Here is a 19,480-nt window from a genome sequence, read left to right as displayed (position 1 = left end):
GGAAGTTAAAGATAGTATCTTTATTTTTATCTTTTTCCTCCCCATGAAACTGAGGAGGTTTCATATCTTTTAACACTGGGTTATCCCTTAGCTTTTGGTGGGATTCCCTAGGATCTCGCATAGTCACATCTACATCTTTTGATGAAGATGGAATATCCGAGGTCTCTACCTTACCTTTATCCCTTTCTAGTAATAAGGCTAATTGGGATTTTATTTCGGTGAGTGCTTGAGTTAGCAACTCCATTTGAACCCCCTGTGCTTGTACACGAGCTATTAGATCATCAAATTGTTCTCGTGTAGCAAAAAATTCTTCCCAGTGTTCTTCTTGCATTTCAATTTCATGGGGATCCACCATAGGGTGGTCCCCAAAACTAGAGCCTTCCATTACCCCCTCTCTCTCTTTCCCTTCCATCTATACACTGGAATTGGAATTGGAAAGAAATTGTAAGAAATTTGGAAACAAAGGATGGGACACTTTCTTGTATTTCGTCCGCCTAATTTTTGTTGGACAGTGTGATAGTAAACGGGCCGTGGAAGATAAGGTGGAGTTTTCATGTGGGCTGCCCTGTCACGCTGGATGTGGAAGAAGATTTACTGCCAAGAGGGAAAAACGCCACTGGCCACATTTTACAGGGTCGCCTGAAGTTGAGCGAAATATTAAAAATACCATTGGCCACGTTTTAAAATGCCACTAGCCACGTTTTACGGGGTCACGTGAAGAGAAGATGGGCGATCCCCAGACAAATTACGGGCCCTACTTCAAATCGTGAATCGCGAACTAAGGCTTTCCGTTCATTGTGCAACGGGGCGAGAGGTGGCCGAAGTGGTAGTTGATGCGGCCCGGCTTCAGATCGCGTAGCTTTGATACCAGTATTAAATTACTGCGCGAGTGTCTTTTGTCGACTCTCGACTGTCTTCTGCCAACTTCCTTCTTGAAACACGAGAGGTATCTCTTCGTTTTCCACCCAACCACGCTTAGGAGAATTCAAGAACCGTGCGTGTCTAGCATGTTGCCAAGTGTCAATTTCTTAGGAGTTATACTAATTAATAACTCTCTTTTGAATTGCCTTGTTTCTACTTTCATTCCTAAGGCTCCCGAACCCCGTACGGGTCCCCAAGGCTCGCGGATGGTCATCTAATGTGCTGTTTCCCATAAGCTACATTCATTTTTGTAAGACTTCTAATTCCATATTTCAGCATTATACAACTTATTAAATTAATTTTTAGAATAAAATTAATTAAATAATTATTCTAGTGCTCAAAAAATTAATTTACCAGCCAATAATTAAATTGGCTGGACCAATTTGTCTTCCAAGTATCCTTGAGCAGTTATTAACCCTTAGACTGACATTAATCAATCAATTAGTGCCTAGTCTCTAATGTCACCATTGATATTAGTGGCCAATAAATTGATCTAGGTCCAAGTTTGACACCAAGGACCACCTAGTACATGTCACGTATAACTTGTTATAACTTTTATCTTTAACACTTGCTATATTCTCAGGGTCCTTGGCCTATTACCATGAAATAACTCTCATGTGTATCACATGTGCTAAACAACCTTGCACATTTGATTAATAACTTAATCAAATGTTATGGACAAGATTAAAGCATCTTAAAATTTCATGTCTCCATGACAGACCACCCCCTTGAAATCTTTGCAATCGTCCTCGATTGCACTGCATTATGTGAAAGAAAAAGCATACTATTGCACTAGAATTTCCATAAGGCATCATTGTCACAACATTGGCCATGGTTGTCCCACTATGCCATATGCCCTAATCTTGCTGAAAATTTTTAGCTAGTATATACCTAACATAAAACTACAGATTAGTCTAGAACTATTGTTAGAGATCCATTAGATGCATCCATAACTCATGTTTCTCGACTGTTTTGACTTTAGAACCATAGTAAAGCATATTCTTAGCATAAACCATAGCTGAAACTATTAGTGGCATTTACGAACATATTGTTGTCCATGGGACCAAGTTGTAGACCATTGAAAACTGAGTATAAATTGATCACTTACTAATTTGAGAATTGATCATAAACTGCTGTAAATGTGATCCCAATTTGCTTAGTAACTAATGCAAAACTAATCCCAAATGTGACCATAAATAGTTCTCAAATTGATCAAAAACTGAGTTGAAACCAATTGGAAAATTTGTCTTAAAACTGAGGCAAAAATTCTTGCCAAACTAATTATAAACTAATGCAAAATAATATTTTTTAGTACGTGAGTGAAACTCATACTTATCTGCATACATCTCACAGTGACCTGTACACTGAGTAGTGACCTCACGACAAACATATTGTCAACATAGTACCTTGGATGCATGCTGAATACTTCGAGATCCACTACATACGAGAGTTGTCCACAATAGTAGAGTGGAATTGCTACCTTCCCCTTGAGCATGAGGTAATACTCCGAAGCCTTGCTTTGTTGAACCTAATTGAGTCCTAATCAAAGTCAGCTCTAATTGAAAGGCATCTTGGTAAAGTTGCAACAATTGAGGATGGTTTGCCAAGTCATCCTCTTCCATCCACTTTACATCTATTGGTGACACAATGGTGAAGCTTCACCAAGAAGCACATAGAAACTCTATCTCTAACTTTACTTGCCTTGAAACGTCCACTAATTTGTAGGCCTTTTTTCCCATTAAGGATTGCAATGCTTTATACTTTCACATTGTTGCAATTCCAACTTAACTAATATGTAACATTGCATTCAGTTGAGTAGCCCCTCATGTGTACCTGACATGCTAGGAGCACTAGATACATAAAGAAACATTCTTGTTTGCATACTTTGGACCATTGTAATGTGATTGTGCATGGGGATTTGCATATTACCAACCATACCAAGATACATTTTGCCATTCATTGCATGCATTTCTAGCAGCAAATTTCCTTGTGACTAATACTATATGGAGCATTTGCACGATCAGCATTAATAGCATGAGTCCCAAACATAGTGGGCTGCATATATGCATTGCCAAACTTGCCACTTTGTGTTAGTAGTCATGTTTGTCATGCCTTGTCATCTCCTGCCTGCTAGCCTCAGTTTGAGTCAGACGAGAATTTTAGGAGCTTTGACCTGTCTATCACTTGTTTTGACGGAGGAGGTAACTCATTTTAGATTACTCAATTTATTGCATTTCAATGCATTTTCTCCTCTAGTCGAAATTTTATGTACATTTCTCGGGGCAGTTTTTGCATTCTTCAGCTTGCCTCATGTGCTGGACATTGTCCACCCTTTTTTTACCAGCATTAAATGCTGGTCGGACATATTTTTGGTGCCAAATTTCAAGTTGGTTAGTTTTTGGGATTTTTGGCTATTTATAACTATTTCCCACTTGGCAGTCAGTTAGATTATATTCTTCCCTGCTTCCTTGGTAGGTGCACACTCTGACTTTGTCATCTTCCTTTGTCTTCGGTGTGCTGTCGTTATCATCATCAGCCTGATCTGGTGGCCTCACTGACGCTGTGGGCTGTGTGCAGGGACTAATCAGTCCTCCTATATTCAGCATTTGTTTCTTGTTCAATGCAGGTTTCTTTTCTTTTTCTCTTGCAGATTGTCTCTCTTTCTCTGTGTTTGAGTTTCTTTTTCCGTTGCACACTCTCACACTTTGTGGCCCAACATCATGCGAACATTGTTATGCATATTACCAACCATACTCGGATACATTGGGCCTTGAATACTATGCATTGGTTGTTGCATATGATAAGGAGTTGTGTCATACATTCCCGTATGTGGTCCTTGACCCATCATAGCATGGAAACTAGTGCCACCACCAAAGTAACTTGGTTGCCCCACAGTTGCATGCATGCCTTGCTATCCAAAAAAACATTCGATTGGCACTTCGAAGTTGGCCTTGGATATACATCAATTGCTCCACTAGCATTATTTGCTTATGCTCATTGTCCACGTTTGGAACATCGTGCTGTTGTATTGGCTCTTTCTTCGGGGCATCTTGCTATCTCGAGGCTGCCTTTACTGTGCTCCTGTAAGGGATTCAAAAAGTGCATGAACTGAGGATCATTTGCCAATTGCATAAACATTTCAATTGTTGCCCTTAGCTAATCTTTACATTGGTCATCGAATTTCTCTTTTTCTTGCTAGTCATCAGCTTCAAGAGATCTAGAAGAACCCACCTCCTCTTGTCCAATTCCATCATTCTTAGCTTGTTGCCCATGCTGCGTGCCTTATCCAAGATTAGGCATTGCATTTGCCCTAACACTATGTGAATTTTAAGATTGAGAGGTATCATCCTTGCTTAATCCCATCTCACTATCTAAAGACATTCTTGCTGTAATGCTCAGCTGAATACAATTTCAGCACTAGAGCAAAGATTCAAACCTTCAACTTGTTAGAAGTGGTGCAACAAGCATAGACAAGTGCTGAAATAAACTGTTAAACACAAGAGAAAAGAACAAAAGAACACTGCAAAGAAAGAGAATGACGCATTGCAATGCTTAATGGGAAGAAAAGCCTACAAATTGGAATACAAATTGGTATATGGATTCCAATTTCCAATTTGTAGGAATCCATATACCAATTTGTATTTCAGGGGGATGCTTTCTTTATTTCCTCCGACAATGGTCCCTGTGGTAATTCTTTATCTTATATTGCAAATGGAAGGAGTACAACTGAGATCGTGTGATATTTTTTACTAATCCAAGTGCCTTTTACTATCAAAACTAACCAGTAAGTCTCCAAACCAATTTTTCCCTTAGTTTGATTGGGGATTGGCCATCACCCTACTCCTTGAAAGACAAAGTCAGCCCCAAGTTTGATATTGGTTGACTGGCCTCTTGAATCTTCCTAGAATATCTCAATTTTAGCTATTGGAATTCAAGTCCTAGGTCTCAATTTTGAGCACACATGCCGATGCAGTTGTCAGAACTCTAATTTTGCTGTAAATTAGGGTTTACAGTAGAGATTGATTGAAATCTTTTTCTCTAATGACTCAAACTGTTGAAAAATGTTGAGATAACTTGAGAGATAGCTAGGGAACAAGAGAGAATGCTATAGATAGAGAAATTTCAGAGTTTCATTGCGCAAAACTCTGAAAACCTACAGTTGCCTTGCTTCAATAGCCATGGAAGCTGTCACCTATGGCTTAAGATTAGCAGAAAGATTGCTGCCCCTTCGTATATGTTGTCACATGCACCAGAAGGACCTTGGGCTGCTGTCACCTGCTCTTGGAGGGCTCCAAATTGCTATCACAAGAATTGTAGGATTGATCACTAGTAGTTGCAAATCACATTAGTAGCCTCTCCTTGCTCTTTAACAACCTCATTCTCTCTCACAATGGTTGGAATAGACTTCCACCAGCCCCTAAAAACGTTTTTCTCACTTGTATGGGCAAGTTTTGCCAAGTGGTAGCCTTCTAATCCCATTTTCCAGCATCATTCAACTGATTAATTTAATATTTAGAATATTAATTATTCTAGTGCTCACACATTGGATCATCGATCTATAAAGAGTTCCTTCAGTCTCCCAATTACGGGTTATTTCTCCTACTTGGTAATGAGTAAATTGGTTTGGTCAATTAGTCTTCCAAGTATCCTTGAGCATTGTTGACCCTTAGATAGGCATTAATTAATTAGTTAATACCTAGTCTCTAATGTCACCATTGACATTAGTGGCCAACAAATTGGTGTAGGCCTAAATCCGATACTGGATACCACCTAGTACTTGTTAGGTATAACGTATTATAACTTTTCCCTTTGACACCCGCTGCATCTTCGGGATTCTTGGTTTATTATCATGAAATAAGTGCCATGTGCATCACATGTGCTAAACAACCTTGCACATTTGATTAATAACTTAATCAAATGTTATTGATAAGATTAAAGCATCTCAAAATTTAATGTTCCCATGACAGATCACCTCCTTGAAATCTATGCAATCATTGCTCGATTGCATTGCATTGTGCCAAAGGAAAAGCATACTACTGCATTGGAATTTGTCTCCATAATCCCTAGAACAAGCACCAACAAGCCTGAAAGAGATTGGGACTGAATGCTCACCTCAAGAGGGAAGAACCATGGCTACCACAAACCTTGACCTGAAAGATATTGGGACTGAATGCTCACCTCAAGAGGGAAGAACCATGGCTGCTGCAAACCTTGATCTGTAGGGATTGCACTAATTGGGGGTCGAGGCCGAGCTCCACAACTCTAGCTCTCATACCATGTTCAAAGAGAGGGGGAGAGATAGACACAAGTGGAGCATCTGCAAACAGAGGGTAGTGTACCCTCATTCCTTCATTTTCCATTGATTTAGAATAACACATTGACTAAGTCATACATAATAGATAAGGAGACACTATGGTTGAGTCACACCCCCTCATTTATTATGTCACACATGACGGATAACAGGTAGGCTACAGTTGTACTATAGTGTGTTGGTCAAGATCACTGAGCTTGATTCTCAACAGCAGCCACCTCCCTAAGGACAACAGTAGTAGAAATCATGGAACTCACTTGTCCTCTATATATGTCAAAGACTAGTTTCACGTAGAAAATAGAAAAGACAGGGATTCTCTAGCTGTAAGTGGCCATGGATGGCATCGTGCCCAAAACCTAGGAAGGATGGCCCCAAACTTCTATAAATAGGTATGTTGCCCTCCATTTAGCTGTAATCTCGTTTTTACAGGTTTCAGGTGTTTTCAACTTGCTGCCCACACCTGGTTCGCTGAGGACATTGCAGTCCAAGCTGTCCATTGCAGTCTTCACTCATGTGGTGCATGTTTTCAGCCCTCCATCATCAGTTTGTTGTTGTTTCCAGCTAGGCGACTAGTGTTGTTCACCCATCCAGCTATTGTATAGCCTGCCACATCAGCATACTGCTATATTTGTAGACCCCAACTGCCGCACTGCCAGTTTTTCTCTCTCCTTTTAGTTGTTGCTACTGTTTTCTCTTCTCCTTGCTACGTTTATAGATTTTCTCTCCTCAACCTGCGTTTACAGCATACACTCTCTCTAGACTGCTGTTTGCATTAGGTCCAGCCACACAAAGGCTGTGTTTACTGCTGTTTGATACTTGGAGGCTGCCTTGCTACAATTTGGGATCCGTTGAGAGTACGACAAACTCTCTAGCTCATTACCCTTGCCTTGATTCCTGAGATATAGGAGTTCGAGGTTCAATATTCATTCATTGCATAGTGTGTTTGCTACATGAGAATTGTATATTTAGTACATATCACTTCATTCATTCTATGTGTTCATTGTCTTTGAGTTACGCTAACTCTAATTGTGTTCTTCTATCAATCCGTGCTTTGCTGTATGGTGTTATTTGTGTTTCTGTGTTAGGGTATTTCTTTACATGGTATCAGAGCCAAGCTCTGTGATAGAAACCTAGGCCTTGATCTGAAAGCTCTACACAAGAAGCTGAAACAACAGAAGGGCAGATGACTTCGAATACTACTTCCGCACGACTTTTCACATTTGAGCTAAGTTCATCAAGAAACGAGTTAGTGGAGTGAGCCTCACAGCTTGCTTCACAAGCTCCTGACATGGCCACAGAGACATTGGACTACCATGGAGTTCCATGACCTTACGAGATCATTGTGGCTGAGTACTATCTCATTTTGATACATATAGTCCAACAGCAGATAGAAGGTAAGTCTGACTTTTACCCTTTAGATTTTCGGTGCACCGATCTACTGACCATGCAGAATGGGTGGAATCTCCAGTTAGGACTTGTCATCTGCAAGTGGAAACTGGCATAGAGTACACTCCATTGCCTTCATACTTATTCTCTCTGTCGCTAGGTATGTCTACCGTTTCATATTCTGTTAATGATGATTCCCCTTCTTCTATTGGTATGGATGATTTTCATGATGGACGTATGCAAAACAATTTTTGGTTTATGAGTAATGAGGAAGACATATATTTCTTTATTAACTCAAGACTAGGTAAGCAATTGAAATAAGAAACCGTGAGTATTCCTTTCTTTTCTTTTTCTTCAAACAATTTTGTTTTCAAAGGTCAAAATGAAGTGGGTGCATCTTTATCATCATCATTTCAATTTAATGCATTTAATGGATAAAAAAAACTCATATTATTTCCCACATCTACACCTATCACAAATCCATTTAATCTCTCTTCCATCCCACCCTCTTGTTCTGTTGCCACATGTTTTCAGCCTCCATTAAGTGCACCGCATATTGCATCTCATGTAGGATCACATGTGTTTTTATTCACCACATTGGGGGGTTCTTTAAACTTAGGCACAGTTGTTAGGACCTCATCTCTTCCTCAGTCAGGTGGTGTTCCACCTTTTCTCACACACTTTCGGAATCATTGCAGCCTGGGTATTTCCCTTAGTCTCCTTGAGTGTGGATTAGTTGGTGCCACAATTTGTCTTCATGGCATTACTTAGTGGATTCTCTGGTCATTATGCTGTGTCCCGGCTATCATTTGGATAGGGCTTACGTGTCCCAGTGCCTCTACCTCCACCGGCACCTTATGGAAACATTCATGTTTTAGTGTCTCCGCATCAATAAGCACTCATTGGACACACAGCCTATTTTTGCCTATCTATCTCTTTCCCTTTTTCCTTATTAGATACCACCACCACCACCACCACCACCACCACTACCACCACCTTATCCTCCATATCCATCTTATTCCACATTCTCGACATCTCATGGTTCTACCTCATCTTCCGCCAAGCATGCATTCAATGTCAAGACTCGTTTTAAGAGGCCAATCTTTACAACTTGGTTGATCTTGATGAGTCATGTCCTTGATTCATGGAACCTATGGGATTTTGTACAGGGGCTAGAATCCCAACCCGATCCCGTACTTGTTCAATACGAGGTCGTCCACTCATGGAAGGCTAGGAATTGTCAAGCTGATGCATAGCTTATTGCCTAAGTTTCATTCTCAGCTTTAACATTTTGACTTAGCATCAGAGCGATGGGTACATTTGATTGACCGCTATGTGGCTCGGGATAGGACCCATGGAATAAATTTTGACCATGAGCTTCAGAACTTGAAAATCTTTGGCCGAGATGACTTTAAAGTCAAGTTGGTTGAGTATCGGTGTCTCTTTGCCGAATTCTCCACTACAAGGACTCTTAAGTTCTTTGACGATCAAGTCACATTGTTTCTTATCAAGGTGCTATGTAAATACTTTAATTTTGTGTAATAAGTGGTTTCTCTGTTTAATTTATCCACATTCTATGAATTTGAGTGTTAGCTATTACGTTATACACGACAGTTTGATCAATTTCATATGAATAATCCCTTAGAGGGGAACTCTTGTTTCTCATTCTCACAAGGGGCAATGAGGGAGGGGTAAACAAAATCAAACTTGAAATCAAAATTAAAATCAAGGAGGGGAATCACAAGGAAACTCCTAGTCTCAATTCAATTCCGGGTCGGGAGAATGTATCTAAGAAAAATAGGTATTGTCAACATTGTCAAAAGGCTGGCCATTTTGATAAGAAGTGTCGATCAAAGGAAAGAGGCACAGTACGAGAACCCAAGTCATGGACCCCCACCTCTCAGTCGAGTAATCCCCATCAGGGGATTGGGGTGATGGCAAGGGGCAGTGGAAAGGTTAGATCCACACTCCCAGTGGTCAGTCATCTCAGTTGATAACGTTTTTAACTCTAGAGGGTTTGTTTGCCTGGTCTACAGAGGCCTACATTGTCTCTGTAGAGACATTCGATGCTAGTCTCGTCCCATCTATGAGTTGGCTCCCGGCGAGGTTATTGCAAAGGCTCACTCGTCCAGCCGAGCACATCAGCACCTGTTTGGATTGTGGACAGTGACACTATACATCACATGACACTTATAGAGGACATCTTCTGTACTCGAGCCTTTGTAGCAGGGCGGATCCGCATAGGAAACAACTCATTCAAGATCCAAGCTCAAGGTTGTGTCAGTTCTGCCATTGACAAGGGTTCGGATTTGGTTTCACTGGACAATGTATACTATGTCCCTCAGCTTTGGGTAAACTTGTTATCTGTTCAACAGCTTTGCTAGTTGGGGTAAGTAGTTTTCTTTACAGCGACCACAATTAAGAACCTTGACTCTCAGACTGGTTTAGTGATTGCTCGTGGTGAGGCACAACCTATAGTGGCCTATACCCCATGATCCATTTTTTTACCGAGCTGATTGTCAAGGGCTCCGTGTTCCATAGCTTCCAGGCATTAGTCACATCTCGGGAGCCTACAAACAATGAGCGTCTTTGGCATTTTCGCCTAGGGCATCTTGGCTATGACTCTCTTTATGAGTTGTCTCGCTGTGAGATGGTTAAGGGCCTTCCTCACCTGAAGCTAGCTCGAGATGTTTGTAAAGTATGTCAGCTCGTGAAGCAATACCATACCCCTTTTGCTCAACAATCTACATAGAGCTGAGGTGCCTCTTTAGATTGATTCACGTTGATCTTTGTGGGCCAACATCCATTGCCGCCTTGAACGGCATGCTGTACTTCTTTTGATAGTGGATGATCATTCGAGATACATGTGGGTGTACTTCCTCAAGCATAAGTATGATGCTTTCACATATTTCTTTGCTTGGGTGTTGCTGGTTCGACGGGTCATCATGTTGGTTGCATAAGGAGTGATAGTGGTAGTGAGTTCATCTCCCACGAATTTTTTAAGTTTCTATAGTAGTATGGCATCTCTCGCCAGCTTACCTCTACCAATTCTCTCTCTCAAAATGGAGTCATAGAGCATAGGAACAAGACAGTCATGGAAATGGCATGCTCTATGGTGTTCGCAGTAGAGCTTCCCGAGTGCCTTTGGGTTGAGGCTGCTAACTTTGCGGCTCTTCCTCAGAAGATCTTGTTGGAGGCATTCTTTGGCTCTCGGCTTGTCATATTCCACTTCAAAGTCTTCGGGTATTGTGCATACACACACATACACACTTGATGATAAAATAGGAAAACTCACTCTCTAAGTTGATCTTCTTATCTTTGTTGGATATTCCTTCAAAGCGAATGCCTATCGTTTGTTCGATCCTCGGACGAACAAGGTGATCATTAGAAGGGACGCCATCTTTGACAAGAGGGATATCGTGCAGGCCTTTGTATCGGATTCTAATCCAATTGCTCCTTCCACATCATTGAAGATTGTGTCTATTGAGCTTGGTTTACTCCTTGCTCCTAATCTAGTTGTGGATTCTTCAACTGCCAAGCCCCCTCTGCAAGGCTTGTTACCTCGCTGGTACTAGCAGACCAGGCGGGTTTCGAGGATCTTACTACCGGATTCCATTCCAGAGGAACCTAGAAGATTTGCTTGGCTTGCATCTTAGGCATCATTTGCATTGCTATTTACAGCTGATTACATCGCACATTCTGAGCCGGATACATGGCAGGAGGCTTTTTAGCATCCTCAATGGCAAGAGGCCATGGAGAAGGAACTAGAGAGTATTGACCGAAATGAGACTTGGACATTGGTGGATTATTCGAGCCACAAGAAAGTCATTGAGATGAAGTGGATTTTTAGGACCAAGCTAAAGGCTGATGGGATTTTAGACAAGTACAAGGTTCAGCCTTGTCATGCAAGGGTTTTGACAGAAGCATGGTATTGATTATGAAGAGACCTTCACACCTACTATGCAGTAGTTATCTTTTCGGTTATTACTCGCGCTAGCCGCTTACCAAGGCTGGCCAATTCATCAGATGGATGTCAAGAGTGTCTTCCTAGATGGTTATCCGGTGGAGGAAGTCTATGTGGAGTAGCCACTAGGATTTCTTTTTGCAAACCCGAGGGATAAGGTATTCCGCTTGCAGAAAGCTCTTTATGGGTTGAAGCAAGCATCGTGGTCTTGGTTCCATAGGATGGATGAGTTCTTACAGACTCACGGATACCATTCTACCTCTTATGACTTGAGCTTAATATTCGATCTATTGCAGAGAGAGTCATCGATATCCTGCTGTACGTTGATGACTTATTTATCGCAAGCTCAGATTGAGGAAATCAAGACAAAGCTTAGTGCTAGATTTGAGATGATAGACCTTGGTTTGTTATTTTACTTCTTAGGGATGGAGGTAGCCGGATCTAGGGGTTGTATTTTTGTGTCATAGTAGAAGTATGCACTTCAGCTCGTGAAACAATTCACTATGGATCAGACATGGCCAGTGGCCATATTTCTCGATTCTATTGTGTACTTGTCAAAGGATACCCTAGGTCAGCCCTTCGATGTGCATATCTATAGGTCTGTTGTAGGGAAACTTCTTTGGTTAATTCATACTAGGTCAGACTTAGCTTACTTAGTCAGTATTTCACAGTACCTAGGACATCACATTGGATTGCATGTCATTGTTTGTTGCATTATTTACGATGTACTTATTCTTATGGCCTCACTTATGATTCTAGTTTATGTTTGTAGGGGTACATTGATTCTAATTGAGCACGAGATCTTGATGCTTGGCGTTTCCATGGCGACTACCTCTTCACCTTGGGCACGGCTCCGATTTCTTGGTCCAGCTGTAAGCAAGAGACGATGGCGGCTTCTATGGCCGAGGTTGAGTATAGGGCTCTCGTTGATGGTACTATCGAGGCTATCTATTTGAGGAGCTTACTGGCGGCATTTCACTTCCCTTGTGACTCTTCCATCATTGTCTATTGCAACAACCATAGTGCCATTGCCCTTATGGACAATCTGATCATCACACCATAAACACAGCATGTAGGAGTCCACTTTCACTTTTCCATAGAGAAGGTTTAGCTAGGTACTATTCGCCTAGAGTTTGTGCCTTCATCAGATAATTTTGTAGACATTTTGACCAAAGCAGTCAACTGGCTGATTCTTTAGTACCTTCTACCTAGGATCGGCTTGGGTATACCCTCCCCTACTTCTTCAGATTGACGAGAGAGGACACTTTCCTCTTGCTGTTCCTTCTAGCTTGAGAGAGGGTGGCTACTCTCTTGATAGTGACACTGATGATGCTTACAGTTTTTAGATATTCATTCATTCATTTATTCTTTTGTATTGTATTTATGGACATTTGCAACTTCATTCGTATTGTTGGGATGACATGATTGTAAAAGGACACTTGGGCAATTGTATAATTCCCCTGCAAGAGCACCGTCTAAGTGGCACTATTGCATTGCATTTTGTGTAAGCATGACATCTTGCATCTCCCTTTGCATTGCTCCATGTATTGGTATTCTATTCATGTAAACATGCATTTGTGCATGTTTATCTCTTTTTAGTCTTTTGGAGTGGTCGACTCTGGATCCACTATATTCATGGCATTGCATATGGTAGTCTCCAAGGTAGTTTTCCCTAGCTTGCTTGCTTGCTTTACTTGTCTTGCTTGCTTCATATATTTGCCATATTTGTGTTATCCACACCTTAGTCATTTTCCTTCTTCATCAACACGTAGTAATGGCAGGGATAGTATGCTTGTTTTGTGAAGGTCTTGGGTTTGACCATCCCTTATCACTCTTCCGTTTGGGGCATGGATACTTAGTTGGAAGAAAACTGATTTGAAACCCTCACTTAATGTTAAATCTATCAAAACTACAAAGTCCCTAAAAAAAAAAGAAATCCATAGCTGTTTCCATCCACCTTTCCAGGACTTGGTAGGCTATTGGGCAGTTGCCATGCACCCTTTATTCGATGCCCTAGCCTCTTTGGGGTGATCACTTGGGCTCCTTTGGTAAGATAACCATCACCTCTATGGTCTTAGTAGGCCATTGGGTAGCTGACACACACCCTTTGTTTGATGCTTTGGCTACTTTGGGGTGGAATGCCTTGGGGTAAAAGATAAAAGAGAAAAAGGGCTTGGCTAGCCTACTTCTCGTGGCACTGTTGTTGGACCTGAGAGGGGGTGTTGAGCTAAAAATGCATTAACTTCACTTAAACAGTCCCAAAACATGGTTAATTAAGGAAGAAACCTTGTTTATTTAAAAGAAATGCATGCCTAGAGAGTGTTTGTATCCCATTAGCACAAATCCACTTGGGAGGGCCCAAACTTTCTATAAATAGGTATGTTGTCCTCCATTCAGCCTTAATCTCGTTTTTGCAGGTTTCAGGTGTTTTCAGCTTGCTGCCCACACCTTGTTCACGGAGGACATCGCAGTCCAAGCTGTCCATTGCAGTCTTCACTCATCTGGCACTTGTTTTCAGCCCTCCATCATCAGTTTGCTGCTGTTTCCAGCTAGGTAACTGCTGCTGTCCACACATTCAGCTATTGTACAACTTGCCACGTCAGCATACTGCTGCGTTTGCATGCACCAATTGCCGCCCTGCCAATTTTTCTCTCTCCTTTTAATTGTTGCTGCTGTTTTCTCTCTCCTCACTGCGTTTGTAGATTTTCTCTCCTCAGCCTGTGTTTACAAGACACTCTCTAGATTGCCGTTTGCATCAGGTCCAGCCACACACAGGCTACTTTCATCATTGTTCAACACTCGGAGGTTGCCTTGCTGCAATTCGGGATCCGTTTGGAGTATGACACTCTTTAGCTCATTAGCCCTGCCTTGATCCTTGAGATACAGGAGTTTGAGGTTCAGTATTCATTCACTACATAGTATGTTTGATGCATGAGTATTGTATATTCAGTAGTCATATCACTTCATTCTTTCTCTGTGCTCATTGTCTTTGAGTCACCCTAACTCTTAAGTGTGTTCTTCTATCAGTGTGTGCTTTATCGTACGGTGTTATTTGTGTTTCTGTGTTAGGGTATTTCTTTACAAGCTCCACTCCCTAGTACTAGCTTGTGGGCATAACAAGGTTGTGATGTTTGCCCCCTAAGCTGTGGAGTGTAGCATGAGCTGCTTGTGCAAGTGGCCGCTCAATCATGTCGTCCAAGGAGAGGTGTTGTTGCTGTGTGGTATGGAAAAGAATGTTGAGGTGCAGGAACTTTGCTGTAGACCTCCAGCTGATGTTCATCATGCACCTAGGCCATTGCTTTGAAAGTAGTTCCAACCTAGCACCTTCTAGCCATTGACGTAGGTGCTCCATCACTCGGTCACAAATAATCTTTACTATGTTCTCTTGAAACTACTCTCACTAGATTGCAATTTGTAGAAAAAGGTAGTTTAAACTATCCAGGGGAGCTAGGTGCACTTTGCTATTCCAAGATTTGCAAATCACAAGATTCCCACCTCCAATGAAAGTGAGAACTCCCCTTGACCTGCAACTCTCATATATGACCAAGGCCCACAGAGGTGTAACTCCTATGGAAGATGGGTGTGGCAGGGGAATGCTGAGTGCTAAGGAGGACATGGAGACTCCCGTTGGTGTACAAGAGGGGTCACTATGTTATTGTCGACAGGAAGTCAGCAGGGCGTGGAACTTGTCGCCTTTGGGAGGGGTGCGAAGTTGGGGGTAGGAATGATAGGGGGAGAGCGAGGAAGGGGGGCCATTAGGTGGAGGAGAGGGATGCGGAGAATTTGCGATATGAGAAGGTAGTTTTGTCTGTTGTGGAGATGGTTGTGAGGGGGGGTGGGTTTTTTTAAAGAAAAGGGGAAGGGGTTCTCTTCTCCTTTCTTGCGTATGGCTATGGAGTTCGAAGCTTGGAGCTTGGAGATGGAGCTTGCTTGAAAGCACATCTTGGATTGTGAAGCTACCAACGGATTCATGGGAGGAGGCAACTCGATTGGATTCAGAGGTAAGTTCACTACATCTGTGTGTGAGGGAGAGTGCACACGGCTATGTGAAGTGTGGTTGTGTGTGGAGGTGAGGGAGGGGGACAGGGTGGAGGCAAATGATCACGACACTCATGGTGAGGAGGGACCTACTGCTATAAGGGCCTTGTTGATTGGATGTGGCCCTTTTTGACAGCCTTGCTCTCTGCCAGGGTGGTTGGAGAGGTTCTTAGCCCTTACCATGTCGATGTTGGACTTGAGTGAATCTATCATCATCTGCTGTAGGGTGGGACTCCATATCTAGTGAGTGTCTCCTGCTGAGCAGGCTCATGCCCAAAATGCACACACTCTGCAGCTTGATGTTCGAATGAATGGCATCTAAGCCATTGACCCAGCTGCCCTGTGATGATGATCTGCTGACAAAGTGAGGAGTTACAGGCCATGATCTGCAACAGTGTAGGTGTCGGTGTAGGCCGTTGCCGCCCATACCTTTGGGACCCCTACATTTATTACTGCATCTGTGAAGGATGCAAGGAGTATGGTGCCAAGGAGGCATCAAAAGTCCTCCACCAGCTGGTGAATACTCCACTGCAAGGAAGGCCTGGAAAGATGAGAATAATGGGATGCTGAGGAAACTTGTGGTACAAACCAAACCTGGAAACTTTGAAGTCACTATACTGTGGAACTGTGTAGATGACCTCCTCTTTCATGGAGACCACAGGCAAGCTATCAACTAGCTGCTGTACTGCATCTGCAGAGGTGAGATGGATCATACATATACTGTCCCATTAACAGGGTCTCAGCTTTGTGCGAGGTGCTGTAGACTTTCTGCAGGTGTTCTACTTACATGATGTATGTTTTTGCGAAACATAACAAGCTGTAGCTCTAAATAATCGTCATGCTGTTTCAACTATAGAAATCAGTTATTAACCATAGTTCAGAGACATAGCAAGCTGTAGCTCTAAATAATCATCATGCTGTTTCAACTAAAGGAATCAGTTATTAACCATAGTTCAGAGATATATATATGAAGTTCTGATGAACTGTACTGTTAGTAGGCACAAACAGAAGTTAAAGTTGAGTATGTTTGGCTTGCAGATTTAACATCACAAAGTCCCAAATATGCATGGTAGGAGATCGATTGGACACTGATATCTTGTTTGGTCAAAATGGGGGCTGCAAGACTCTACTCGTTCTTTCAGGTATCATAGAGTATCATCAATATCTAATCCTGCGACGACCTACTCGTCAGATGCTTCTTGGGGTCATCTTATATACTTGCTAAGAAATTTTGGGGTTTTTCTTTATCGCATGAGAAGCTGAACTCATGCCACTGGGCTATTACTAGCTGATACTGCCCACAAGCAGCGTTTATTGAGATGGAATGGCATTTGATCTATGTGCAAAATAGTGATGGGTGTTGGGCACATGGCCTTTACGCAGTTTAAAGTAACATTATTTAAGTTTTATGTTTGTTCTGAATGCAAACATCAGACCTCTAAAGTTTCCCAAACGTGGGCAGGTGTCACCACTCTGCAAATGCTGACAGATCCGGCAAACGATATTCAACCAGACTTTTATGCAGATAAAATATCCGACCTCCTTGCAAAGAAAGTGAGTGTCTGAAGAACGTTGGTTCTGTTTCTTACAGGAAAGGAGAGCAAGCTTCCACAGGCAACAATGCTGAGAAATCTCTGATTCTCTTGCACCTGCACATTACATAACATATGCATACTAAACCCCCTCAGATTTGTGGAAAGAGTTTCCGATTGAGGAGGATACACCCCATTTTCAGATTTCAAGGCTTTTATTAAATGCCAAACTCATCCATGATCCATGGAGAAGTTATCTCCTGTCATTTATGCACTCATTCATGGGCGAGTCTTCACTTGTTATTTACTGTTCTCACATGCTTGGAAATGAGCAATTTGTCATAGCAGCTCTTATTGCTAATCTTAGAATTTCACAGAGCCACATCGGATTCTCTTCATGTCAATGCGGCTTCCATCTTCACTTTTGTGACATCTCATTCACCTCTCATTCTGTTATTTACCTTCTACACTCTATATCGGCACTTCATCTAATGCTCTCACTCATCTAAGATAGTTAGAAAGTTTGCTTGTTAAGGTTTTCCTTCTAAAGGGTCCCAATAGCAAGGCACTTTTGTTCCCAATTTTGAGGCAAACAAATACATTCTTAGAATATTGATTAGGTGGCACCATGTGATTTTGCTAAAGAGTGCCACATTATTGGCTCCACAATGCCATATTAATCTATAAAATTGCAAAACAAGCAATGCAAAATTGTACAAACACGATACAAATATTATATTCCACTAATTCAATATGTCTTAATCTTGTATATCTAACCACAATATCAAATTTTAATTTGAGCTTAAGCCTAAAAAACCTTTAAGTTACTACTTTTTTCTTAGATGCTTTAACACATTCTTTCAAAGGAACCTTTTTTTACACCCTTTTGATGTTTTTTCTATCCTTCTACTTAGGCTTGCTCCATCCCCATGACTATTGGATTTAAAATAGCTTTGATTAAGCAACTAGAGAACGAGCGGGAGAGAGAGAGGGAAAGAAAAGTTATATCAATGTTCTTTTAGATGCCTTTAAGGCCTATAGGACAAGATCCAAATCAAAGTTTTTATTGACAATCAACTTTGTTGAGATTGCAAGGTGCCATTAGCCTCCAAAAAGAAAGCCAGTTGCTAAACTTATTAGAGTTACTTTATACATCATGATCTAAAAGTAACTTTTGCCATAAGTGCTTAGACTTTTTGAATTGCTTTGAGTCTAGTTGCGATTATTTATAAAAATGATATAGTTGTTTGAAAAATAAATGTCAAGTGAAAAAAAAATCTAAATGCTTTAAGTAAAAAACCTAGTTGGTATCATCATAAACTATGGAGGTGTCTAGTTGTCTAGAGGGTATGTATCATCTCAAGAAATCCCTCATAGATTTTGTTGTTGGACAACCTCAAACTCATCCCATATAGAGAAGAACATGGGGAGTCTAACTCTAGCTTTGTTGATAACTTGATGTATCCTCTTGTGCATGTGTCACTAACATGTATGTTGGGATCTAGGATGCATAAGCCAATACGAACTCTTTTATAGCTCAATTTCTTTCTTTTAAATGTTAATTGAGGATGTGTAGAAAGTCATTTGAGGACTTGATGTAGATTAAGGCTAGTTGCAGGATGTTTGGATACTCATAAAGAAATATGTGAGCTATCTCTAGATGGACCCTTGATATATTGGTGCTTTACCCTTGAGGACGATCTCTTTGAATCTTCATATCTCCAAGAGAGAAAGACCAAGGAGTCTTTGATTTGTGTAGTCCATGACTTGATGCTTAACCAAACCCATCCCTACAAACAATGGAAGCATCCTTGGATCTCGTAGTGAGCTAAGCAATGATATATATTGTGGTTCTTTGTCTCTAGCTCTCATCGGAGAATCTAACATATATGCTCCATGGGTGGTGTGGTCATGTATTTGCCAGTCTCATTCTCTAGCTAGTGTGAAGAGATGCACGATTGAGTCACATCTAATCTTATGTGATAAGTGGGCATCCATGTATCACAAAGCTATACTAAAGCCATCCTCAGTATTACGGAGAAGATGGTCTCAGAAAGCCATCTTCCTCCCTAGCTCATCTATTGGTGTCATCCATTTCCTATGGTCTCTAGTTGAATAAGGTCTTGTTTAATGGTCGTACTAATCTTTGAATGCCTTAAATTGAGAGATGATGCATTAAGGAAAGTATTGAAAGGGTGGTAGCAATCCATGCTAAATCCTTGTAACTCAAACCATGATGCCATCTAAGGTGTACCAACATGAAGTATCATCCTTTGCAGCAAGTAGTTATGAGGACTCAAGGGCTAGTCATGCATATTTGTGTCTAGG

The 19,480-nt window shown here is 41.4% G+C and overlaps 1 protein-coding gene across 1 annotated transcript in view; it reads left to right on the top strand.

Annotated features, from left to right (window-relative positions):
• Window positions 1–17,556, top strand: part of LOC148012942 (phosphoglycolate phosphatase 1A, chloroplastic-like) — a 38,065-nt gene extending 20,509 nt beyond the window's left edge. The window contains exons 11-12 of the mRNA XM_087667793.1: window positions 16,659–16,762; window positions 17,083–17,556. Of these exons, the coding sequence (XP_087523919.1) occupies window positions 16,659–16,762; window positions 17,083–17,186 (208 nt within the window). The 3' untranslated portion in view covers window positions 17,187–17,556. The remainder of the gene's footprint in view (window positions 1–16,658; window positions 16,763–17,082) is intronic.
• Window positions 17,557–19,480: the final 1,924 nt, after the last annotated feature.

This window comes from Lygodium microphyllum, chromosome 26 (assembly GCF_053477565.2).
Source record: "Lygodium microphyllum isolate KBCC chromosome 26, Lygodium_microphyllum_v1.1.10, whole genome shotgun sequence".
In the NCBI taxonomy this organism is placed as follows: Eukaryota; Viridiplantae; Streptophyta; class Polypodiopsida; order Schizaeales; family Lygodiaceae; genus Lygodium; species Lygodium microphyllum.
This window is presented reverse-complemented; position numbering and strand designations above follow the sequence as displayed.